Source organism: Aedes aegypti, chromosome 3, assembly GCF_002204515.2.
Source record: "Aedes aegypti strain LVP_AGWG chromosome 3, AaegL5.0 Primary Assembly, whole genome shotgun sequence".
In the NCBI taxonomy this organism is placed as follows: Eukaryota; Metazoa; Arthropoda; class Insecta; order Diptera; family Culicidae; genus Aedes; species Aedes aegypti.
In genome coordinates, this window is record NC_035109.1 from 352,006,711 (window position 1) to 352,033,658 (window position 26,948).

Below are 26,948 nucleotides of genomic sequence, written 5' to 3' on the forward strand. Positions count from 1 at the left end.
TAGCTTTGCTACATTGTTTATATCCGATACTATTAATATCTAGGGCTCATGTTGGATACAAATTTAAATTTCACCTTTTGGCGTACACTTTAGTCTGTCAACAATTGGCGAATTACCCTATTTGTTATAAAATGTCTGTAACCACTTTTTACCAGAAAATTTAAACTTTGTCTTAAGAACAAATTTTTAGGCCAGCCATGTTATATGCTGACCCAATATGAACCAGCTGTTGTAATACCAAGAAAGCACTGCAGAGGATTCAAAATAAAATTCTGAAAAATCGTTGTAATCATCTATTACCTATACTGTTCTCAGATAAGGCTGCTGTGAAGTTTAATTGAATTAATAATGATATCATTATACCTGCATTGATTCAATGGTGCCTATAGTGATTATACCAGTAATTCCGTCTATATTCTAAATGAAATAAAATTTTCATTCCACCATTAGCAGTCATTACTCGGATTCGTTTCCGTATGTGAGCACATCCTCAGCTGCACGTTTAAACCCGTAACTACCTACACTCTAACTGTTCACACGACTATCGATCCAACTTGCGGTGGATATTAAACTCTTTGCCTAACCGCTAATCTGTTTGTTCGCAATAAAATTAGGATCAGCAGCTAAGGCAACACATCTCGAGCACCCAAGCAGAGCGCCATCTACCACCGACATTGTACTCTGCTCGAACATCATCCTTCACACTCCTGGGACCCGTTGTGTTGGATGGAGGAACCGGCGCAAATACAGCTTGCACAGATTAAACCGAGAAACAGCACACATAAACTCATCGAATGTAGGCTACGGCTCATCTGATAAGACTTCGCCCTGGCCGTGGTGTGGAAGGGAGCAAGTTGATGATGAGCAACGACCACGGCCAGCTTTCTCGCCTTTGCCTTCCAAAGCGCAGGATACGGTTTTGCGGTTTTCTAAATGCTAATAGCCGGATAATGGATTAGAGAGTCTGAACGATTATGATGCCCTCCTGCACCTAAGCTAGGCAGCCCTAGCATTGTGACGAAGTGAGGAAATTCCCCTAGCGATGATAGACCGAACGTGATGTGAATTTTGGGTAGGGGGCCTTGGTCAAGAGAAAGCGAAAAAGCTAAGGCGTCTGTGGTCAGATCAGGGTATTAAGTACAAGTCCTTGATGATCGAAACATGATGGGAACATGCGATATAACGCCAGCTGCGGAGGTGGCGGTCGAGAGATTGGGAGCTTTCGTGCATTTCTTATTGTTATGGCGGCAGGGATTAAAGGATGTTTACGGATGGTTTGCAGCAGCAAGAGACCATCAATTATCCTTGGTTTTTGGGATGAGTCGTCATGATGATGCTCGTTCGGAAGACCATTGGTTTGAATTATACTGAAAGTTAATCCATGAATTATCCTCGATGCTCAACTGGTATTGTGTAAGTTTTTCTCGTTATGGAATGCTTGTATTCGGATCGAAAAGCATTAGTTGATATTGATTCAAAATGTACCTTTGAGGTTAGTTTAACAATGATGTATATACAACCCTTTGAAACCCTTTTTTTAGATGTACATCGTAACAAGTAAATTCTGCAATAATGACGGTGAATTTCTCATGGGAGTATCTAGAAGCCAAAATGTTTCCAGTTTCTCTTCATTGAAATAAGAATTGCAAACATAGTTCTTGGATCTCACCAAGCAGCTACGGTTGCATGAACGCTGTAAGCATACAGATCAAACAGTAACGATTTCCAGAGCACAAAAGGATTAGAGGTAGAGATGCTTACTGAAATACAATCATTTGATTTGATTGTTACGCAGCTGGTACTGTGGAAGGAAGTATAAATTGTTTGTAATGTTTGTAGTGCAAACAATTTTGAAAACTCAGAATTTATATCCGATTCTGTTTGTAATTTAAAATCACCTTAATAATTATTTTTAATTACTATGTAGATTTAAAGGAATTGTTTGAATAAATATTACTTTCAAAAATGCGATTTAAGTAACAATTTTTTCTTGTGCAAGAGTCAGTTGCATTTTTGGAAAGTGCGTGCTAATTTGTGTGGCAACAAATAAATGTTGTGAAAATCTTGAGTTCAATTTGGATGCATATATATATATCATAGAGTCTCATAATTCTTGAATTCAAATAGAGTATTGTTTATGTTAATTGAAATATTGTTTGTTGTTTTTGTGTTGTCCAACAACAGGAAACCCATGATCAAATGCATTGGTAATCAAGAACCGTTCACTAAATAATTCACTATAAAACCTGTTTGAAGAAAAAAACACTACTAGATTCATACTATTTACGGGCTTAAACCTAAGTAACGGGAATTCACGGTTCGATATCTGAACGTACTTATCGATAGAAAAAAGATCACAAACTTGAGCTCGATTATGTAAGTTGAACATTTACTTATCTTAATTTAACTAGCCAATAGTGTCCTACATACTGTCGTCAACCCTTTGTTGGATTAAACGTTTCTACGAATAATTGTCATGCTCCCCTATAACCAGAACCCATTGTATCTCTTTGTTGTCTGAGATTTCTATAGCGCAGGTACTTGAGCTCCGACAACCAGCTTGTTGCTTCATTATCGCCAGATCAGCTGAGCCTGCTTTCCTAACTGCTTTCATTCAATTCCATGAGAAAACCCCAGACGACAAGAACTCTTGAAGGATGTTGTGGAGTTATGATAATGAGTTCAGTCGAAATTATTACATTGTAGTCGTGTTGGGACCCAATTATCTAAAATATGGAATGTCTGTATCTGCCTTATGCATTGGGGTCATTTTTGGCCAATCGGTACGGTAAATGAACTGATACTTTGTAGAGAGAAAGAACTGACGTATATCATATTCAGCAGTTCATACACGATTTACAAGAGCACCAAGAGGACCAACATTTAGATTTGAACGGATTTGGTCGAAGAGTTCCGGATCTGGTTCCGCTAGGGTGTGATGTGCACATTTTCAGACCATCATGCGACGGCTAAAACTACACGGTTTTTTTATCCAGACACCTATGGACACAATGCCAAACACCTACCGGTACGTCCCTACTAGAACACAGCCTGCTTCTCAGCACAGTTATTATCGGAGAGCTTTGCCATTTGACTATTCTTGCCTTTGTATATAATTTGGCAAGTACGAAGATACTTTATGCCTGGGAAGTCGAGAAAATTTCCAACCCGAAAAGATCCTCTACCGGTGAGATTCGAGCTTATGCCCCTCAGTTTGGTCTAGCAGAAAAGCGTTTACCGCTGGGCCTCCTGAACATAAAACTATTATATTCGAATTTCATTTCCGTTACGGCTGAATTAGAAAAGATGATAATACAGTCAACTCTCCATAACTCAATATTGAAGAGACCATAGAGTAAAGGAGCTATACAGTTAAATATAGAGTTACTGTACAGGTGCTGTAGCCTTATGTGCAGGAGCAACAAGATCCAAGATAACCTCTACTGTAATCCTTTTAGCGATTCCTCCAGGGATTCTACAAGCAGTTTCCCTGAGATTCCTCCTGGACGGAATTTTGTTCGCTACCAGACCGGTTCCGATAGGGCCCCAGAAATACCTTCAGCAGTTCGTTCAGGAATTTTTCCAGGAGTTCCTCCAGGGATTTCTCCAAGGATTATTCCAGGATTTTTTGCAGGGATATTTCTACAAATATTTCGCCAAGAGTTTCTGCCGAAATGTCTCCAGTGATTTTTCCAGTACAGATTAGATACATATTGTAACGAAGGCTGTTAAAAATATCAGAGGTTGATATAATTTTGTTATTAAGATGGCGCTGTTCTCAACTTGTCATTGTTTTTGTAACAGATTTATTACAATATATTTTTGACATTGCATTGCATTGTTGTGAGTTGGTTGTAAATAATATCTTAAGTTGTGAACAGTAATAATATTTTCAATAATTTTGTTATGTTGTGACAGGTCTGAAATACGTTCTGTTATAAATTTTCTATGATTTTAATAGGACTAATAAGTTATTTGGTGTAAATATTTCTATTATTTTTGTTATTTAGAATACTAACGGTATATGTTTTTTATCAACTGGTGATATAACAAATCATATCAAAGCCACACATTCTTTTATAATGTTGTTCCCTCTGTCTGCTCGTGGTCTACAGGGATTTATGCAGAGGTGTCTTCAAAGCTTTCAACAAGTTACAGCACAACGATTTCTTCAAGGATAACTCCAGATATGTCTGTAGAATTGTTCCTGGGAATTCCTCCGGGAACACTCCATAAATTCTTCTGGGGATATTCATCTAGGAATTCGACAAGAAATAACTTCATGAGTTCTTTAAGGGACTCATCAAGAGGAATTTGGGAATTCTCTCAGGCATGCATCCAGGAAAATCGCTACATAAATTATTCCAAGGATTTTTTCAGGTAATCTTCCAAGGATTCCCCTTGAAATTTCTCCAGATATTCGTTCTGAGCCTCCAAAAACTCCTCCGGAAAATTCCTCTAGATATTCTTACAGAGATTTGTCCATGAACTCCTCCAGGAATTTCATCTAAATGAATAAGGATTCATCCAGAATTTAATTTTTCAAAGATTCTGCTAGGAACTTGTTTTCTAAAGAAGCTTATTAAAAAAAAAATCCTAAAAAAGTTCCTAAAGAGTTTTCTGGAGCATTCCCTGGAGAAACCTTGTTTAACAAAAATACACCCATACGTAAATGCTTCCAGTGGAAAATTTGTTTTTTGGAAGAATCCCTGGAGACATTCTTGCAGAATTCGAGGGATTCTTGAGGAAATATCTGTGTTTCTGAAAATATCCCTGGAACATCAAATATGCTTTTTGCTACCAGCTAATCCCTGGAACAATTCCTAGAGGAAATCATTTGGAGATATTTCTGAAGCAACCTTGTGTGAAATTCCTGAAGAAAAGCTGCGGAAATCTCTGCAGGAATCGATTTGGAGATTTTACTACAGAAATTCCCGGATGAGTCTCTGTAGGAGTTTCTTAAGGGCTTCTGGGAGAATTTCTGAAATTTCTGTAGAATCATTGGAGGTATCCCATGAGGATCAACTGTAGAGATTTTGCTGGTTAAATTTGTAGAGAAGTCCCTGCAAAAACCCTTGGAAAGATTTTTCTTGAGAAATTGCTGGAATAATTATTGGAGAAATTCCAAGAGAAATTAATGAAGGATTTCATGAAAGATTTTACAAAAGGAATCAATGTGTATAGCAGTTACTAAAGCAATTTGTATAGAGATTTCTCTAAAATAATCCCTGAGGTAAATCTTAGGATAATTTCTGATGAAATCCCTGCAGGAGTTCAGTGCAGAATCTCTGAAGGAAATTTAAGAACAACTCTTGAAGGAATTCTCGAAGGATTTTTTTTAGAGAGCCAGATTGAGTACCTGGATAAAATCCTGGAGAATCCCTGAATTATTATTGAGAGAAATCATTAGAATAAGTCAATCTTGGTAACTCTGGGAGAATTCCTGCGATAAATTCTTGAGGAGTTTGTGAATTGTGAAACACAAGTGTCTGAAAACATTTGGTAGAATCCCTGGAGCGTTCCGGTGTCGAATCCCGGAAGAAATGTTTTGAATAATTCCAGGAAGAATCTTGAGAAGACTACTTGTATGTTTCCGTGCAGGAATCCTCGGTGGAAATTCTGAAGAAATCACTAAAGAAATATCTTAAGTAATCCTTGAAGAAATTGTCCTAGTGTAACTCCTGGAGAAAACCTTGAGGATATGAAAACAACTAATTGAAATTTAACATACTCTAATAATCCCTCCACAAAATATAAAAAGTCTAGCCTTGAAGATAGATCTGCAAGAATCCCAGAGAAGCCTCTGAAGAGATATCAGAAGAGAAATCTCTGGAGTAATTCAGGAACTGTCCTGAAACAGATCTGGAGGATTTCTGGGAGAAATGCCTGGAAGAATCCCAGTAAAAATTTTATTGGAAAAATCATGTCTCTAGATTCCTGCAGGAATTCTTTGCGAAATTTATATGAGAATATTTGTTGTAAATATTTTTTGAAGGAATCCTTGCATTAATCCAGGATGAATTGCTAAGATATTCTTGGAGCCCTATCGGAACCGATCTGAAATGTATCATGGCGAACAAAATGTTTTTCTTGTGGAATCTCTGCAAAAACCCTAGAAAGAAAGAGATTATCGCTGAAGGAATCTTCGAAATAATCCTAGGAGAATTATATGGAAGAGTTTATGGAGAGATATTAAAAGAATAATTATTGAAGGAATCTTTGAAGGTTTTCTCTTGAACGTCTGGTGCCCTATTTGAACAAGTCTCAAAATTGCGCTTGGTGCCAAGAGTTATAATTCGACAGCGATAAAATGTCGTTTTATATATCCAAAACATGAACTTTTCTGTAATAAGTGAAAACTTCACCATGATTTTTTTTTTCTGGAATTCCTCGAAAGATGTTTTCACAAATTTTCCAAGAAAATCCTGAGATTCATCCAGCCATTTTCAACCGATTTTTGTAGGGATTCGTCCCAGATTTCCGTATAGGACGTTTTCACGAACTTAAGCAATAATTTCTTCAGCGATGTCGTCACTGATTACTCAGGATTTCTTCTATGTTTTTTGTTCGTTCAATTTTTCAAAGATATGAACCAAAATTTCTACCAGAATACCTTACAAGTAACTCCAAATAACGGTCATATGATTTAATATGGACGTACTGCAGGACTTCTGTAAGAGTTTCTTTAAAAAATACCCAGGAGTTTTTAAATCATCAGTATCTGTATAACAAATTCTATGGTAATCGCTCATGACGATTCTTTAGAAACTCCTGATAAACTCTTGCGAGGGTCTTTGGCAAACTCCTTAAATTCTATGGAATTCTAGATAAAATTGTAAAACTGTAATTGAAAAAAATAACAATTGAATCCCTTTACAAAATCCTGCAAGAGTTTCTGGAGGCATTCCATGTAAAAACATTGAACATAATTCCTGAAGAAACTTGTATAATTTTCTTCTTCTTGGCATTAACGTCCTCACTGGGACAAAGCCTGCTTTTCAGCTTAGTATTCTCGTGAGCACTTGCACAGTTATTAACTGCGAGCTCTTTTTCAAAAGTTGCCATTTTCGCATTCGTATATCGTATTCGTATCGTCTTCGGAAAATTTGTGCGGTAACTCATGGACTATCATTGTTCGAGCTAGTTGATTCAAAATTTTGCCACCAGGCGGCGCTAGTGGGCATGACACTTTTGTTTTATGGATATTTCAGGATTCTGACCACTTAAAAAGATGACGTTTCAGCTAACTTGTTTGATAGCCCAAGGCAATCAACACTTTGTCAATCTTCAATTTCAAGGCCTAAATAAATATAGTCTTTGAGCTACTTGACAGCTTTAGCGAAGACGCTATATTCCTATGTGATTGGGCTGCTGAGGTATTTACATAACAAATGTTTCATGCTCATTGACGTCACCCGGTGACAAAATTAAGAATCAACTATATCAATGATTGCGCTTGGCTTTTTCTACAAATTTTCCGAAGACGCCATTTTTATAAACGATCTGGATTCTGAGATATCTGCAAGGCAAAAGTTTCATCGCAGACAAACAGACGTAACAAAATCCATTGAAACCTGGTGAATTTATTTTCGCTTGAATAATTACAACACTTGGCATATTATACAACTTTGCCGAAGATGCCATCTTTCTAAGTGGTCAGGTTCCTGAGATAGCACTAAAACAGTTTCATGCGCACCAGGTGGCGCTGATGGCAAAATTTCGTATTTCTTTGCTCAAATAATGATAGCCCTTAAATATCTAAACAGCTTTGCCGAAAGCTCCATCCTTCTAAGTTTTCAGGATCCTCAAATATCCGTTAAACAAAAGTATCATGCTCACTAGCGCTGCCTGGTGGCAAAATCTAGAATTTCTTGGCTCAAATAATGATAGCCCTTGAGCTACTAAACAATTTTGACGAAGAAGCCATCATTGTAAGTGTTCAGCCTCCGGAGATATTTGCAAAACATAACTTTCATGTACACTAGCGCCACCTGGCGGTGGAATTCCAAAACTGAATAATCACCGCATGTCAGCCCTTGATCTCCTTAACAACATGGTTTTTCTATATTTAATCTACTTCGCGAGGTATTTCATGAAAAAGCAAGGGTGTTGTACAACGTACAACCCGCAACTACACGCGTTACCAAAATTCGCGCGACAACCGAAAGGTTAATGAATTGTTTTCATTGAAAACTAAAACTTCTACAACAATATTTGTGAATCATAAGAATATGAGGTTACGAAAATTACGAGAATTTATGACATAATTTCGATAGTAAATGTAACATGTGGAATGCTAGTAGAACATGTTTGTGTCATTTTACTTCAGTACATCTTTCGAACATCCTTCAAACAACGCGTTGATATGAGTAAAGATAGTATTTATTATAAAGCTAATGGTACTTAACTTCAGAGATTGCTCCTGATGCTTCTCATATATTGAATTAAATTATTAAAATTTGTGTGAAAATCGTGACAAAACGATGTCAGCTTTGATATTTTGAAGGGTTTTTCGAGATTTAACAAAACAATAATTTTTATATTCTTGTAAGATTACTATAGAATTTGGAATTTCCAAGTGAATCCAGGCATTACGATAATTATATTGTTTTCTAGAAATCCTCGGATGAAGGTAGGAATTCAGGTATTTATGAATTAATTCTGAATTTCACGTGAGATATCTGACATCCCAGATTCTCGGATAAGCTTCGGAATTTCGGATTTCCTGTAAAAATCCTGGTATTCTGTTACTAGGCAAATTGTTATAACAATTTTGGGATTTTGGGGTTCTTGTGGAAAAATACGAACTTCAGTGTTTGATCCGGTATTTAATCTTTCGGAATTGTTTGGGTATCTTTGATACGGTATTTCTGTAAAAGCCTATGGGATTTCAGTGGATCTCCGAAAACACTGGTCTGAACTTCTGAAATTCCATTGATTGCCGGTTTCGTTGGGGTTTCAGAGAGTATTTTCAGCTGAAGTATGTTACTTTTGAATATTTGTGATATCGGTAAGAAAATTCAAAATTTCGATGAGAACCCCGATGTTTCAAAAAGAATCCCCGTTGAATTATAACGATTACTACCGGAGTATCTATTCTTCCCAAATGAAATCCCAACAGTCATTCAACGAATCGAATAAAATACAAGAGTTTAATAAAAAAAACTCCGCAATCTTACTGGACTCATATTCAACCACTGCTGTGGGAATGTATTTTTAATGCTAGGAATTCCAGGGACACTACCAGAAGACCTATCGAAATTACTAAAATTACACAGAAATACTCAGAATCCCTTATCCGTCATCGGAATTCAGAGGAAGTTCAAAACTTCTTCTCTTCTTCTTTCTGGCGTTACGTCCCCACTGGGACAGAGCCTGCTTCTCAGCTTAGTGTTCTTGTGAGCACTTCCACAGTTATTAACTGAAAGCTTACTATGCCAATGACCATTTTTGCATGCGTATATCGTGTGGCAGGTACGATGATACTTTATGCCCTGGAAAGTCGAGAAAATTTCCAACCCGAAAAGATCTTCGACCGGTGGAATTCGAACCCACGACCTTCAGCTTGGTCTTGCTGAAAAGCTGCGCGTTTACCGCTACGGCTATCTGGACCTCAAAGCTCTACTCATCAGAATCGCAGCACTGGAACCTAAGAAATTCTAGAAAGTTTATAATTTTATGATTGCTGTAAGGATACAGATTTCCAGTCAAAGTCAAAAAATCATCACACACAGGACGTCATCGACAGACGGAAAACCAAATCGTATAAAATTACTTAACCTACATGAATTTGTGTGAATGGTCGTTTAATTAGTTAAAGTTCATACTCGATTCTGCGATGTAAAGTGGCAATGTGGTAATACAGCCATTCCATGAAAAACCGATCTAGTGGGTCACAGAATTCCGTGAAAGTTTGCTATTTTGTTCCTTATCTGAAATAAAGATACACGTGTTCTTGGATTTTTTTATTAGGGTGACCATTTCCAAAATAGGGTGACCAGAAAAATCGCGACTTTGCTAATTTTTTATTTTTTAAGAAATCATAACTTTTGAACCGCTTGACCGATTTTCAATTTTCTTGGACGAAATGAAAGCTAAAGATTTTGTCTTTTCAAAAATAATTTAAAATTTCACAAATTGTTTTTTTTTTACATGAAAAAAAGTCAAAAACTTCCGTTTGTTCGTGTTTTGAACAGGGCTGGCATCAACTCGTACAATGCGCGCAAAGAGCAGAATTTAACCACTGCACAAAGATGAGACAGACGCGCGCAAAGTGTAACAACACGAACACAATGAGGGCGCGCAGTAGGGAAGAGAGTGAAAGCGATTACGCAAAGAGTGTTGCTTGGCAAAAGATGCTCAAATTGTACACAATTTGGCTTTTTCTCACCTATACCATGGGTATTTTCTGAATGGACCAACGAGTAGATAGGTGAAATCGATGCCCGACGTCGTTTTGGAATCCGACTTCTGGTCTGTTTTCACAAACCTTTGGTAGCCGTGCGGTTAGAGTCACCAGGCACTTGGGCGCATCGTGCTAGGGAGTGTGGGTTCGACTCCATCCTTAGGCTGGTAAACTTTTTGGGAGGAACGTTTTCCGACTGTGCCACTGGGCGTTGCATGCTAGTCCGTTGTCTAGTGTGGTGATTTCTTCAAAGGGCATAAATGCCCACTGGAAGCATTAACGTGTAAGTGTCTTTAAAAAACCGGAGGTCGCCATCTTGGATTCCAAAATGGCATTGGACATCGATTTCCTTCATCTACTCGTCGGCTCCGTTTAAAATATTCTCCCATATTTTCCTATAGAAACTCGCCCCATTTAGTAGATACTCAATGAGCCACACAAAAAGTGTGTGTTCACCATTTTCCTTCATCACTTTGTATCGAAGGCTGCATTGCAGCGAGAGCGGAAATACAAAGAGGCCGCAAAGAGGTAAGAACCAGTGAGAAAGTGTAGCTGCCGCATTGCACTCACATTCATGATAAGCACAAAGTGTAAGCTCTTTATGTTTTCCTGTTTGCACTGAGCAGATGCCAGTCCTGGTTTTGAAAGCCTCGGGACCAATAGGGCATTTGCTGTTCTCATTTTTCATTAAAATTCAGAAAATGTTACGTTTACTGTCAAATTTTTAGCTATGTGTGTTTTTTAATTTTTGAGATATATATTTTTGAAAATAAAAAATCAGTCATTTTTTATCGGCACACACTGTAGGTCTCAGCGCATTAAATAATAAATTATTTTTTTATATTTTTTCATGTAAAAAAAAATTGTATTTATATTTATATTTTTGTTCTGAAAAGTTGAAATCTTAAGCTTTCATTCCATAAAAAAAAATGGAAATCGGTTGAGCTGTTCAAAAGTTATGATTTTTTTTTAAATAAAGATTCAATGCGCTGAGACCTAAACTGACCATAACTGCATATTTGCAATATTCTACAATAGTAGGCATTGAGTAAATGGAGTACCAAGTGTGCATTTTTCGTCAGGATGGGAAGAAACTAAACTTTCAAAATTAACTGAGGACTCAACAATACTTATATGAAGCTGAAATTTTGTACAGCTAATATCGCATGTTAGGTGAACAGACAGAAAATAACTCTGATAGATATTTCATTACCACCAAATTATTAGCCCCATGTATGATATCGAAGTGACTGTTATGAGGTTATATATAGCAAAACAACTTGGTATTATTTCGAATGTTCTAGAACAATCTCATAGATTTTCTTAAGTTAGTCGAAAGTATTGATGGTTTGATGACGTTCCACGGTGTTTAGAGATGGTCGGGTTTCACATTTTCCAAACCCGAACTGGACCCGTACCCGACTTATTTTATTTCTTCAAACCCAGACCCGACCCGAACCTGAGACAATAATTAAAAAGCAAAAAAAAAAAGAAAAATTTTCGTAGATCGAACCCGAACCCGACCCGAAACCCGAAAAAGTTTTCTAAGAAAAACCCTAACAAAACCCGAGTTTGAAAAGATGATAAATTCATTGTTTCTGATGCATAAGGAAGCTTTCAGGTTGTTACTCTGATCACATTTCTCACCAAACCCGACCTAAACCCGACTTTTTTCGAGCCCGAACCCGACCCGTATCCAATTATTTTGTAGACTTCAAACCCGACCCGAACCCGAAAAATTTTAAACTTTCAAACCCGAACCCGACCCGAACCCGTCGGGTTCAGGTTTGGGTCGGGTTCGAGTTTGTAAACCCGAGACCCGACCATCTCTATGTATTAACTCGAAATCGTCAAAAATGTCAAAGAATGTGACTAATATGCAGTTATGGGTAATACAGTGTGTGCCTATAAAAAATGACTGATTTTTTATATTAAAAAAAACATATATCAAAAATTAAAAACATACAACGCTGAAAATTTGACAGTTAACGTTAAATTTTATGAACTTTCAATAAATAATGAGAACAGCAAAAGCCCCTTTGTTCCCAAGACCTTAAAAACACGAAAAAACGGAAATTTTTATTTTTTTTCATGTAAAAAACAATTTTTCGCAAATCTTATATTTTTCTTGAAGAGTCAAAACTTTTAGCTTTCATTTCGTCCAAGAAAATTGAAAATCGGTCAAGCGGTTCAAAAGTTATGATAGTTTAAAAATAAAAATTTAGCAAAGTCGCGATTTTTCTGGTCACCCTATTTTGGAAATCCTAATAAAAAAAATCTAAAACACGTGTATCCTTACTTTGGATAAGTAACAAAATAGCACATTTTCATGGGATTCGGTGAGCCACTAGATCGGTTTTTCATGAATAATATTTATAATTTCATGTGATTTGTAGTGTAAATATGCGACAAATCTGACATCCCCTTGTATGGATTTCTCTTTCACTGCAGCATCAATTGACAGGTCCCTGTTTAGAGCCTAATGCTATTTGGGTTGACAAAACTGGAATTGTTGAAAAATATGAGAAATTCCAAAATAATTTATAATAAGTTTTGGGTACCTTCCTGGCGTAGTAGTAAGAGCACACCCCTCTCATGCCAAGGACCTGGATTCGAATCCCATCCCCGAGGTAGTCACTTATGACGTGAGAGTTCCTTCGGAAGTGAAGCCGTTGGCCTCAAGATGAACTAGCCCAGCGCTAGGCCCAGGGTTTTTTGGAGAGTGTTTGGACAAAATAACCAGTGTTGAAATGTTTTTATGAGAACACATAACAACACGCCGTCATCTCCTCCCTTGAACGAGGAAAGCAAAAATACGTTGATGTTGATTTTTCGATAAAAATCATACTCCATCCATAGACTCATTTCAGAATAAATTTTTTTCATACCCCAAATATATAATTATCAAAGTTTTATAATGATTGACACTATTGTTTTAAGCAGCACTCCACTTAACAACAACACTCCCAATTCTTCTCCACTTTCAGGAAGCCGCGGCCTCGAGGCACCGTACTCCATCTTTTTCTACATCCACGGCGAAGCGTACGACTGGGGCTCCGGCAATCCGTACGATGGCTCCGTCCTGGCTAGCTATGGCCACGTGATCGTTGTGACAGTCAATTTTCGTTTAGGAATTCTCGGTAAGTCCCCCCATTTCGATCCAGCGCATTGTCCATTGCGGCCATTCGACACCGCATATCTGAGAAATCCATCACCATTTCGGTCATGATTTATGGCCGGCTACGGATACCGCTCTTAATTCAAGCAAAACACACATTGCACTAGGTACGACTGGGGCCGTACGGGACTGGCATCCAAACAAACAAGGTATCTCCACTGACGAACAGATGGTCGGCGTTAAGTCAGAGTGGACCAAGTGACATTTTTCATATTTTGAGAAAAACGGGCTCAAAGTCTAACGCTTTGTATTTTTTTATCTCAGTAAAATTTTGGTTCAATATTTCTACCCATCCTTGTGTTACTTTAAAACAATATAATGTGAAGTGATAAACATGAAAAATCACAATCCGAAACTCTGATAGAACGATTTTTTGATGGACTATGTGCACTTGGTCCACTCTGACTGAACAATTTCAAGAAAAAGAACAATCATTTAATGCTTGCGTGATCAAACTGGGTGCATATCTTTAAGCTGAACATATTATTAAGACCCTTCGACATCAGTATCGTAAATTCTTCAATAATCCATATCTTCAATCTCAAAATCAGTGGCATTACGATACCTTGGAAATTAAGGTTTTGAAGGGTCAGGGCGTTGAAGACCAGAAATATTCAAATATGCGTTCAGTCAGAGTGGACCAAGTGCACATAGTTCATGAAAATCTTGAGTACCGACCAAAATATACTGGTCCAATAAGCGGGTTCTAGGACATGCCATACATACACCATAGAACTACCATAAACTTCTATCGAACTCTGAAATCGACTCGAAAAATGCAATAATCAATCAGTTTGTTGCTTTTTGACACTTGGTCCACTCTGTCTGCACAGAAATTGTTGCAATTTCTGATCACCTACTCAAATACGGTAAATGGCCAGATATAAAAATAAGATCCATCGAATTATGACATGTTTATGAGTTTCTATGGATGGATGGGAAGAAGAATCATTCCATGTCAAAAAATCTGGAAAATAACTTGAAATGTCTTGCATTTTCTAGACTTTCTCAGCGCATCGATCGTTTTCGTTGTTATGGTATAAAGCACTTGGTCCACTCTGACTGCATACTTTTATTGATTTTTATTGATCATCCAGAGTAAATTTGTTACATATCTCTCCCAGTTTTCAACATTCATCAAATCGGATCAAAGTGAAATGGAGATAACGTTATTTTGCATCGAATGGCAAAATAATCCAATTTTCCCAAGTTTTGTACTTGGTCCACTCTGACTTAACGCCGACCAGATGTGAAACGGACGAAATTTCTATCGAGCACTCATTTAACGATTGTTTCAAATTTGACAACCAGAGGCGCGTGTTTTGCACTCAACACTACCGCCATCTGTAGGGGTTGTTGCACAAACAGTGCTAGTTGGCCGAAGGAATTTCAAAATAAATTGTTTTAAGTGTTACGTTTGTTTGTCTGTGGTATCACAAACCAACGAAAGCTTTCGGATACGGCATCGGACCCCACTTGACAATGGCAGACAGAGCAGAGAGCGGGAGCAGAGGAAAAACTGTCGAAGCGCTCTGGGATGGACGATTGTCGGGAATTTTTACCCGCCGGAGAAACACACAGACTGGTTCATTGTGCAGAAAGAGAGAGCATCGTGACCGTTGTTATCTGTGGCTGCGGGACAATTTGAAATATCTTTCCAATTTCAAAACAAACATTCAATTAGGATGGAGAGCCAACATATTTGTCTCTCGGTTGAATTTCAAGATAGTGGGCGGGGACGGTGGGCGACAAAATCGAAACCTTTTTTAGATTTTAGCCCGCTGATTTCGAATCTCAGAATATTCGTAACACGTACAGATTTTACGACAAACGAGTTTCATTCACAAAATAGATTTTTTATGGAAAACAGATTCTAAATCCAGCGAGCCTAAATGAATTCATTGCAAATGGTTAAAATGCGTGAACCAGTGTTGTCTAGTTGATGAAGAGAGACATCAGAGCTGTGCCGAAAGCATCGTATTCTTCGGTCATAAAAACTATCTAATGTCGAAAATATTGCAAAGTTCGAGCCGTGTTTTGCAATATGTATCATTCGTAGTGAACATCCGGGTAATAGATTCTGGGTACAGAAGAATTCCATCCACTTCCGTGGAAATTCACGGTTCAGTTAGTCTACCATTTAAAATTGTATTTTGTGAAAGTATTTATATCATATTTTTGAAGTTTCGAGAAATATGCCCATGCAATTAACAAACAAAAGCTTCAATTTTCCGAGGCAACCACTACTGAATAAAACTATGAATGAGGATCATTTTTCGCGGATGGGAGCTGCAGGAATTCGCCATTCGCCACTAGTATATGGTGCAACGCCACCATCTAACCCAACCAACCGAAAAACGTGTTCCGAATAGTTTATTGCTGTTTACCGTTCGTCCTGTACTCGAATTGTTTATGAATTTTTGGTTGGCGAGAATTATGAGTGCTTAGCGCTTGGCAGATCCTGGATTGGCAGGGTTAGTGGAAGACGAGAGTAGGGACGTAGGGACTTTAGTGCAATGGCTAAATATAATTTCATAATTGACCACATTCAGCGGCAGTTGTTCGTTTTAAATTCAACAGTTCCCAGAGTAAACAGCGAGCTATGGTGAATGTATTTTAAGCATTTCACGGGAAATGCATTTCCATGCAGTGATGATTTGGGGTTGTTGAAATTGTTGTTTAACTTGGTGAGAATATTTTGACGTTGGAATACCTGTGCAGTTTGAGGGTGAGAGATAGTTTTATGTTTGAAAGGATGAAATTAGCGCATAAATTTGGGAACGAACAATTTAAGAGCAAATATTTTATACTGAGAGTGGGAATCGTTAGAGCTACTCAAATTTAAAACTTAAACAAATAATAAAGTGATTTGTTGATACGTGTTTAAACAGTGCACGCATTATCCAAACAAAATCCCATATCTAGTTTAGTACACGACACAGAAGACGGCCTTACATTTGAGGTCGAAAATCGAGTATCTGTGAAAAGATATAATCTCTAGTGGGATTAAACGGTATCGAACTAAATTCGGTTTTCATTTCTCTTATATTGGTTATCATTAAACAGCGCCCAATAAAGCGTGTTGTTATCCTACAAGAATTCTCTAATTATACCCTTTTATTGTTCTAAACTTCCCCCCACTCTCGTGGAAGTGCAGAGGAATCAACGGCTTCTTTAAAGCGAGTAACTTGCTAGCATTTCCTGCCCATTCTAAATTGATTTGCATTTGGTGACAGCTGGCACAGGTATTGCTCAGTGCAAAAAATAGGAACTCTAAAACTTGCACACACTAAACTTGCAAGTACGACTTTTGATGATTAATGGCATTCTATATCTCGCGTTGAGTTTATGTTTGGCTTAGCACACGAAAATTAATGGATTTTTGAAACAATTACTAAGCTGCATGACGAAGGACGATGATTACTTTCTTTTAAAACAAAAACTGGAGTCACTCGGTCAAGTAATTTGTAAATGAGAAAATCGACGGAGAGAATTCGATCATTGCAGGTACGCTCTTATGATGTGGAACGCGAGATGTGAATATGGTAGACCGTTCAATAATTCAAAGTCAGTGAAACTGCAACATGATCCAAGTGTTCTTAGGACATGTAAATCATTTTTTTTTTTCGCTATTACAAACTTAGTTTGCAGTTACAATTTCGCTGAAATGCTTACAAAAAGAGCCCATTCATTCCTACATCCTGCAAGAAACATCCAAAAAGCCCTCGGGGACGAAACAAACATGGAAACAACTACCAAGAAAACAAATTACAACAGAAACAAGCGAACGTTTACCCGCTATAATGATAAATAAACAATTCCGCTAACCGATTCCGATTTTATCCCAACCCACAGCGAGAGGAAATGCCCTAACCCGGCAGCTCAATAAAAGCAATAAACCAATGGCTAATATTTATTCTTCTATTAGTCCACCACGCCGCTGTCGAACGCCTGTACACCGTTCCGACCCGGGGAACTGGCGAACAATTGGATGCTGCTTCGAAGAGGGAACACGGTGTGTTGGGAGCCGATTTGAACGAAGAAAAAAATGTCCACTAATTCAGCAGCCACTATTTGAAAGATAATTAAGTAATATGGGAACATCTTCTCTGTGAATTTAGATTTTTTTTTCAATAACGGCCGATCCATGATATTTTCTTAAAATTAAATTTCCTTGACTTCCCTGAGCATAGAGTATCGTCGTACCTGCCACACGATATACGAATGCAAAAATGACAACATTAGAAAAGAAAGGCCTCAGCTAATAGCTGTGGAACTGCAAATAAAACAGTATGCTGGAAAGTAGGCCTGTCCCAGTGAGGACGTAATGCCAAGAAGGAAAGAAAATCGAGTGAATCAGAAGTTATACTGTTATGTACATTATTTCCATGAAGTTTAATTTATTGCTCTTCTATACGCTAATGTTAAATATAATTGTTGTTCATTGACAATTTACATTCAAAAGGTATGCATTTTCTCTGAGAATATTTAATCCATTCGAAATTTTAAAACCATAGTGAGGAAGTAGAGTGCCTAAAAATTGTTCACAACACGTAATTCATCATTGCAACACGAATAAACCCGTTAAATTTGTATTCTTGAGAAGTTGAATTTATATTTTTTTCGAAAATTTAAATATTTTACCCTATTCTATAAGATTTGTTTGGCATCAGCTTGGTACTATTTTGGAATAATCAAGAACGTTGTTATATCCAATCGCCATAAATTGCTTTAGAAAAATTCTAACACATTAAATTGCTTTGTTTTTTTTTTTAGATTAAACATTCTCAAATCAACTGAGACGATGCTCAAACACTATACCTTTCGAATGCCAACTGGCCATCTCATGAACATTTTTATTTGTACTTCATGGACATAATGTTGAATGTTGAACACACTGTAACTTATACTACTCTTGATGAAATGATTTCAAATCCACAGAGATGATACATGAATGTCATATTTCGATTTTGAATACTCTATGCATACCTGATAATTACTTGGATGGTTCTCAAAATTACACAGGTGAGATGAGCAGGTATTAAATACTGTTCTAAAGTAAATTACTGGCATTCATAATCAGCTATTGATTTTGGATTAAGAGATGAGAGAAATTGATAAAATATAGGATCAAAAATTAGTATGGAAGAGTATTGAACCATATCTTATTAAATTATTATAAGATCAAAACAATTACTGGTAAGTTTATTGATTGATCAATAAATAAATATCAAAATGATTTGATATAGAATAAAAGAAAACAACAAGTCAGTAACAAACCCTTGACTATCAGATCTAGATCACAAATGGAAGATAAAATTAATTAAAGTCTGATGTTCTTCGTTGATTTGATTACTTGTTATCACATTGTTCAGTCCGGCCATTTTGATGATGAATGTGTTTGTTTTTAGAATAGAAATCCTAATTGAGGAGACCATCATAGTAACCATTAATTTTTGTTTTTACAGTCGCCTCTCCACATCTCGATACAGGAGGAACCATTGCGATAGGGAGAGATCGAGACACAGAACACATTTTTTATGAACACTAGATTGAAAATCACTCCGTTACCAGGAAAATAATAAACAAGCAGACAAGCGCGTTCTGAAGTCGTTTTGAATCCCTAAAATCTAGTCTAGTCCCCTTTGAGTTTGGTAATATCGACATACGAAGGGAAAATTTGAAATAAAAAAACAACAGGAGCACATCGAGATATGGAGATATCGAGATAAGGAGAATATCGAGATATGGAGGCGAAAATGTATGCAGACTGAAAGGACTGAAGTAATCATGCCTCAGTCATGGAATATCGACTCATGGAGGTTTTACTGTAAATCGTTAACTAATTACTGAGACTTCTGATTTGAAATGACAAAGAAGAAGCTTATTTTGATTGATAATAAATCTTCGAGCTGTTTAGTAGGATACATATAAGTAGATGAAAAAACCGAAGTTAGTACTATACCATTTAATTCTAGAGTTTAGTACACGACAGACGGCCTTACAGCTGAGGTCGAAATACGCGTATCTGTCAAAGGATACACACTCTAGTGGAATTAAATGGTATAGTACTAAATTCGGGTTTTTCATCTACTTATTTTATATTTAATGTATCTAACAGTATCAGAATAGTACTAATATCCATGGACACATAAGGGCTGTTGTTAAGGTGAAGATAAATCGAAGCCAGAGCTAAAATTTTCAAATGTACTAATCTGGAGAACAAGACATCCGTTTGAGCAGAAAACTTAATCGATTGGTCACTAGCTGGTGGCGACCGATCGATTAAGTTTTCAGCTCAAACGGCTCAAACGGATGTCTAGTATTCTAGATTTGTGCTCTTGAAAATTTGAGTTTTGGCTTCGATTCATCTTCACCTTAATCTAAACTGGCCGTTTCATTGATGAGTTGAGATGCGATGTCGTGCTACATGATAAGTTGTTCATCTGCAACAACCAGACAGCTCACCAATCCATCCCGAAGTGGATTATGCTGAGTTGTTGAGTTGTAAAGGAGAGCGAAAGGAAGAAGGCGCACAAAAGTCTGTTGACGGCTACGCAGAAAGAGCGCGCGCACAGAACAAGACTGACACTCGATTTGATTTGACCAGTTATTATTACTATTATTCTGCTTTTGTTTTAAAAGCAGCTCCACTTATTTTGTAACATGTTGCCGTGTCCAAGAGAAGACAACAACACTAATTTAATTGGAATGATTTGAAATTCTTTTTAGTACATAATAAACAAAACTGGGAGGATGTTTATGCTGATTGTGTTATACAAAAATATATTATAACTTAAAACAATACTCTTTGTAGGTTCATGTTCGGCTTAAGAAATTTTATTTGAAATATCTCTAGTTAATGCAGTTCAACAAAAGTTTGATTACAGAGGGCAGATTTTCAATCCTTATTTACCGCGAAAACATATTAAATTATTACACATTAAAGCTTATATTGAGGTGTCCGGTAATCCAATCCGCATTGTTATTAAATTATTTTACTCATTACTCGTGATAAAGATGGATAAATTATGAAAAAAATCCACGTGCTCGGCTGGGATTCGAACCCAGGACTCTCGTCTGGCATATAAGAGTCTTGGGTTCAAATCCCAGCTGAGCACGTGATTTTTTTTCATAATACCACCCATAATTTATCCATCTTTACCACAAGTAATGAGTTATTTTATTAATAAATTATTATTAATAGAGGATCAAAATCCTCCTAAAATCAATCATTCGAACCAACAAAATCATCCCTATGTGGAGCAGGCTCATCAAAATTAAAATTGTCATCAAATTATGCAGACAAATTAAAATTGTCAATGTTCCATACATACATATTTTTATAATTAAAAGTTTTTAATTTAAATTGTTAATTTTTGATACAATATAGTTCAAGTATTTATTATCAAATAACAAATTGATGTATATTCTTAATTAGAATGGGATTTTACTCTCTGATCTGTTATTTAATTATAATGTTCTTATTACACCTAAATAGGTTTTAATAGATTTAATGCAATATTGATGTTACAAGGTGCCTCTACAATGATATCCAATGCTACACAGGAAATTGATTTGAATCATAATATTGTTATATCTTCTTCTTCTTCTTCTTCTTCTTCTTTCTGGCATTACGTCCCCTCTGGGACAGAGCCTGCTTCTCCACAGTAATTAACTGAGAGCTTACTGTGCCAATGACCATTTTTGCATGCGTATATCGTGTGGCAGGTACGAAGATACTCTATGCCCTGGGAAGTCGAGAAAATTTCCAACCCGAAAAGATCCTCGACCGGTGGAATTCGAACTCACGACCCTCAGCTTGGTCTTGTATTGTTATATATTATTAGGAAAAATCCTCAACTATTCTAGAAGAAATTGCTCTAGAAGCTTTCGGAAAATTTTCTTGGGATTTTCTTGAATTTCACTTAAACCCCTTTGTGATTTTCTGGAAATCTTTGGATTATTTCTGAGATTAACTATAAGTTCTACTGAAAACCCCAGTTTTCTTGATAATATCACTCTGAGATTCTTCCGAACAATTTTATAGAACCCTTCCGGTATTTCTCCTAGGATTCTTCTAGATATCCCTCTGTATTTCTTCAGAACATATTTTTGGGATTGTTGCAGAAATCCCTATGTGATTTTTGCGTGTATCTCCTCGGAATTTCTTTTAAAAGCATAAAAATTAAAATCTTAGAAATTTGTTTTTCGGAAATATTACGGAAGTTGCTACCGAAAATCCTGATGCAATTCTATCACATATTTTTAAAGGATTCTTCCAAGGATTTTCTAGGGCTCTAATAGAAATTCTTCTGGAATCCCTAACTCTAATGTTCTTTGATTATACCGGTAAAACTCCTGGGATTCTTACAAAAATGTCACTGTATTCTAATGAAAATCAACTGGTACATTTTCGGAAATCCTTCTGCAATTATTCCAAAATACCTCTGTAATTTTTTCGTCAATATCCTTATAATACTTCTGAGAATCTTTCGAAAATCCTGTTGAATTTTTTTCCGGATTTCTTCGATTGAATATTTTGTAAAACCTTATGGGATTTTTTCGGAAATATTTCTGAGGATCCTCTGATTACTTCCTACTTTTTTTTCGAAGGTTCTTCCGGAATTACTTCTAGGATGCTTCTAGGCATTCCTTCTGGATTTCCAAAAGATCTCCTGGTGAATGTTCTATAGAGTATATCCCTAGGATCTCTTGGAAATTCTTCTGGAATACAGCTGGATTTCTTCCGGAAATCTTGCTGGAAGGCTTCATAACATCTTTCAAAGATTTTACGAATTTTTTTTCGGGAATTATTCCTACCCTTCCGTAAAGCTTCTGAGATTAATCTGGAAGTACCATATCATCCAGATATCATTCAAGGATACTAACGTATGTTTTCCTGGGATTCTACCTTGAATTGTTCTAGTATTCTTCCGGAAATACGATTGGGATTCCTCAGAAAAAAAATCTAGGATTTTTCCGAATATCTTTCTGGAATTCTTCTGAAAATCTGCGTGAGGATTTCTTTGGCAATTTCTTTGGCGGAAATCTGTTATTTCCGGGAGAATCCTGGTATAATTTGGAAAAGAATCATAGCGAGATTTTTAGGGGCTATTTCTGGAGGAATTACTTAAGGATTTCCATAAAATTTTAAAAGAGTCCAATGAGGATTTATGGAAGAATAACAAATTAGTTTTTGAATGAATTTCATAGTATTATCCTAAAGAATCGCAGAAGATATTTCGGAAGAATGTCTGTAAGATTTCCAGAAAATACCCAGGGTTCTTGAAAGAATTCACTAGCGGAAAACCTCCAGAAAGGTTCACGGAAGAATTTCAAACGCAGTATTACAAAGATTTTCGTAACAATCTCAGTGGTTTTTTTTAAGAGTTCCAGAGGGCTGTCCGGAAGTTTTCTTAAGGGATTTACTTTTAAATTCGCGAGTGATTTTCTGAAGAACAAGTAATAAATTAAAACTATAAATCAACTAATAAATACAAAATCAAGTACATTTCCCGAAGAATTACAGGGAAATTATATTAAAATATCAGAATTCCAAAGTGATGTTTGAAATTATCCCACAAATATTTCTGTAAAAGCTCCAACAGGATTTCCGTTAGAATATAAGAAGGATTTCTAGAAACGAGCCAGGAGGATTTCCAAATAATTTCTGAGAAGTTTTCGGAATTTCTGAGGAAATTCTAAAAAAAAATCTCCAGAGTAATTTTTTTATTGGTTTTTGGATTACCATAAAAAAAATTGTCAAATAAATCCCAACATGATTACAACAGTAAAAGAATAGATATTTTATTATATTTCCAGACGGACTTCTGATAGAATCCCAGAAGAATCGGAATAATCCAGAGAATCTAAGAGGGGTATCCACAAATGTCCCAGGGACATACACGAAAGAATTACTGAAACATTTCTGATGAAATTTCAGAGATTTTGATATAATAATTACGGGTGAATTTCCGGGAGAAATCCTGAGGGATTTTTGTAAGAAACCTTGAAATATTTCTGAAAAAAATCTTCAAAAGGTTTTCAGAATAATAGATCTTTTCAAAAAAAATTCCATCCCTCAGGAAAGCAATCATAAAAACATTTACGGCAGAATCCATGGAAATTTTACGGGAAAAACCCCGAAGGATTTCCAATAGATTTCTGGAAGAATCCCAGAAGGATTTTTCGGAAGAATCTCACAGGGATCCTTGCAAGATTTTTCTGTAGTTTCATAAAGAAATTGCAAGAGGAATTCCAGAAGTATTTCTGGAATAATCCAAAAAAGAACTACAGCGGGATTTCCTGGTATATTTCAGAAGGATTTCATATAAAGGATTCCATGAGATTTACCGGATGATTTCAGAGATTTTTTGAAAAATTCCAGAGAAATTTACGGAAGAATTAATGAGAGGTTCAAGAAAGAATCTGAGTGAAATTTTTCGAATCACAGAAGGATTTTCAGAAGAATCCCAGAGACCTGTGGAATTTCTTGAAAAATCCTAAAGTGATTCAATTTATAATCTTATATGAACTTCCTAAAGAATCTCAGAGTTAATGGAAGAGGAATAAAAAATAATCATTAATGCATAAGCACTTAAGTAGTTCGATGATTTTTTTTTTTAGTGTGCAAAAACAATTGTTATTTTTTATCGTGCACGTGTTCGAGAAATGAATCTGGCCATGGTGCAACAACCACGCCACATTCGAAGAATTCCATGCAACAAAAATTGTCGGCGCGATCCCTCAAATTCACTCATTAAAGCCATTTTGGTGAATATAACAACACAACAAATAATTAGTATCAGCTGACGTAATATTTGGCTAAGTATTAACCAATGCACGAGTTCACTAATTTGACGTTTGAGTGGTGCCGAATTCACTAGTTGCCATAGTCACGTAAATCACACGGCACCGCTCAAACGTCAGATAGTGAACTCGTGCATCGGTCCATAAACAATCGGACGTAAGTGAACTCAATCACAACCATTTACAACAATATTATGCTCAAAACGGACTCGATTGTCGAAATGCCAAGGAATCCATTTCCATTAACTAGTGATACAAAATTTGTAGCAACGTGGTGATAGCCGAAAGGTATCGTGCTTAACTTACATTCGCAAGACCAGGGTTCGAGTCCCGCTAAAAAATTTTCATCTCTTTTGTTAACTTCTATCGGTTTCTATCGATTGCTAGATCCAATTATTTAGCAATCGCCAACTGAGTTTATACGTTTTAAGTTAACATTCAGCCTATCCGTGTTTGGTATTTCTCGCTATTAGTATAACACAGGCGTATCTGTAGCGATTGATTTTTCTTCGTCAATTTTATGTTTAGGTCGGCAAATACAATTCAATCGATTTTCGTTACATTCCGCGATGCAATATGACGAACACGCAGTGAACTAGACTATCGAAATGCATACATTTTGTCTTATGAAAGGCGAAACGGTTATTGCAATACGAACGTTTTATGTATCGTTTTAGCATCAACTCACATCAAGGCGTCGATAGGCGCGTGGTGTACGCACGGCCTATCGATCGCATGGCCGCTGGTTCGATTCCAGATTGCCGCGGAAAAAAAATTTGTTTTCAAATTTTGGTTTCATAAGGTAAAGCTTCAACCCGATTTATTGTGGTGAATTTTCATAAGTGGTTCCTATGTATTTCGATAGTCCTTTTGCCTGCCAGAATGCTTTGCACTGAATTAAAAAAAAAAAAAAAACAGTGGAAACACTTACTCGGTCAAGTAATTAACTAATGAGAAAATGGATGATTAAAATTACGCCCTTCTGACACTGAACGTGACATTTGTTTATTGTAAAGCGTTGAAGGAAGTTGAAGCAATTTTCTATTGAACTGGTAAATTGGGCAATTTGGGGTTTGGCAAACGGCTTGTCTTTTGTGTTATACAAAGAACTTATTGCTAGCACATTCCCACGTATGCGAGTAGCCCATTGATCACTGTGAGTGGTAACGATCGATTAGTAGCCAATGATCGAGGGGATGCTCAATGCAGCTTACCTTTAACTCCGACACTTACACTCCGAAGATGAAGGTTCAAATCTAAACCGGGTGGACCGTTCATTTTGACTTTTTTTTTAATTTTCAAACCATGATATGCCACGTTGAATTCAAGAACTGTTCTTTTGATATTACAGTCGACTCTCCACATCTCGATGTTCTACATCTCGATATCTCTCCCTATGTCGATGTTTTTTTCGGTCCCTTCATTCTGCATACATTTTCACTCTCCATATCTAGATATCCTCCTTATCTCGATATCTCCCTATCTCGATGTGATTTTCGTTCCCAATTTTCTCTCCGTATGTCGATGTGCCCATTATCAAAGGTTACTAGACTAGATTTTAGAGATTCAAAACAATTTGCGAAGACGAAATGACATCTGTTTGTTTTTGATTTTCCTGGCAACGGAGTGATTTTCAATCTAGTATTCGTTAAACATTTGTTCTATGTCTCGATCTCTCCCTATCTCGATGGTCCCTTCGATATCGAGATGTGGAGAAGCGACTGTATCTTGATTGAATAGTAGTGCAAATCTGTGAGCAGAACTATTGACACCAACGTGCTTATTAGGACTCCACGAAGCCCCCTCATGTGACTATCCTTTCAAAATAGCCCAAAATCTTAGAACCTTGATGGGAACTTTTGTTTCTCTCCTTGAAATATTTGCCTTGCCGAATTAGTGGACTTTTTCTCGGTTTCAGACACACCGCGAAGGGGAAGTCGAGTTGGTTCCAATCGGAATGCCAATTCTTCATCGGCGTTCGAATGGGTCGAACCGGACGTTCGCTTTATGCTTAGAAGGTTCGAACGGACGGTCGGTTGGTTTGGTGAGATGGCATAAAAATGACGAATGGTTGGTTATCTTGCACGCTGGCTGGTTGGTGAGCAAATATGCTAGTGGCGGCGGCGGCGACGATGATGCTGAATTGGATCTACTTACAAAGTGTATTTAGCTGCAGCAAGCAGCATACTGTTTGAATTTCAGGCACTCGGTTTTGCGGTCGATGGCTCCCGGGTTTCCCATTCGAAGGCAGCAAAGGTCAGCAAATTGCGGTTCGGTTTGGCCCCGGGGCAGCTTCGAGGGTTGGGCTGATGTGGCCTAAAATTTATGCGGTTCGGTTGGTGGGATTTCGCGCGTGTGTGGGCGTTGGGCGGAATTTCTGAGTTTGAGATTATAAATCGAGTGAATGTAAGTAAAAGCTGCTATTGTAATTAGAATACCATTTAGAAATTGACAGTGCGCATCGTGCTATCGTGCACAGCAAAACTGTTTTTTTTTTTCATTTTTTTTTTTTTGCAATTTCGTAGAAGACCGCTTTAGGGTATCAGAAATCAT

The 26,948-nt window shown here is 37.0% G+C and overlaps 1 protein-coding gene across 1 annotated transcript in view; it reads left to right on the forward strand.

Annotated features, from left to right (window-relative positions):
- The window catches only part of LOC23687515 (neuroligin-1), an 820,739-nt gene that overhangs the window by 596,210 nt on the left and 197,581 nt on the right, over positions 1–26,948 (forward strand). The window contains exon 8 of the mRNA XM_021849531.1: positions 13,393–13,545. Coding sequence (XP_021705223.1) covers positions 13,393–13,545 — 153 coding nt within the window. The remainder of the gene's footprint in view (positions 1–13,392; positions 13,546–26,948) is intronic.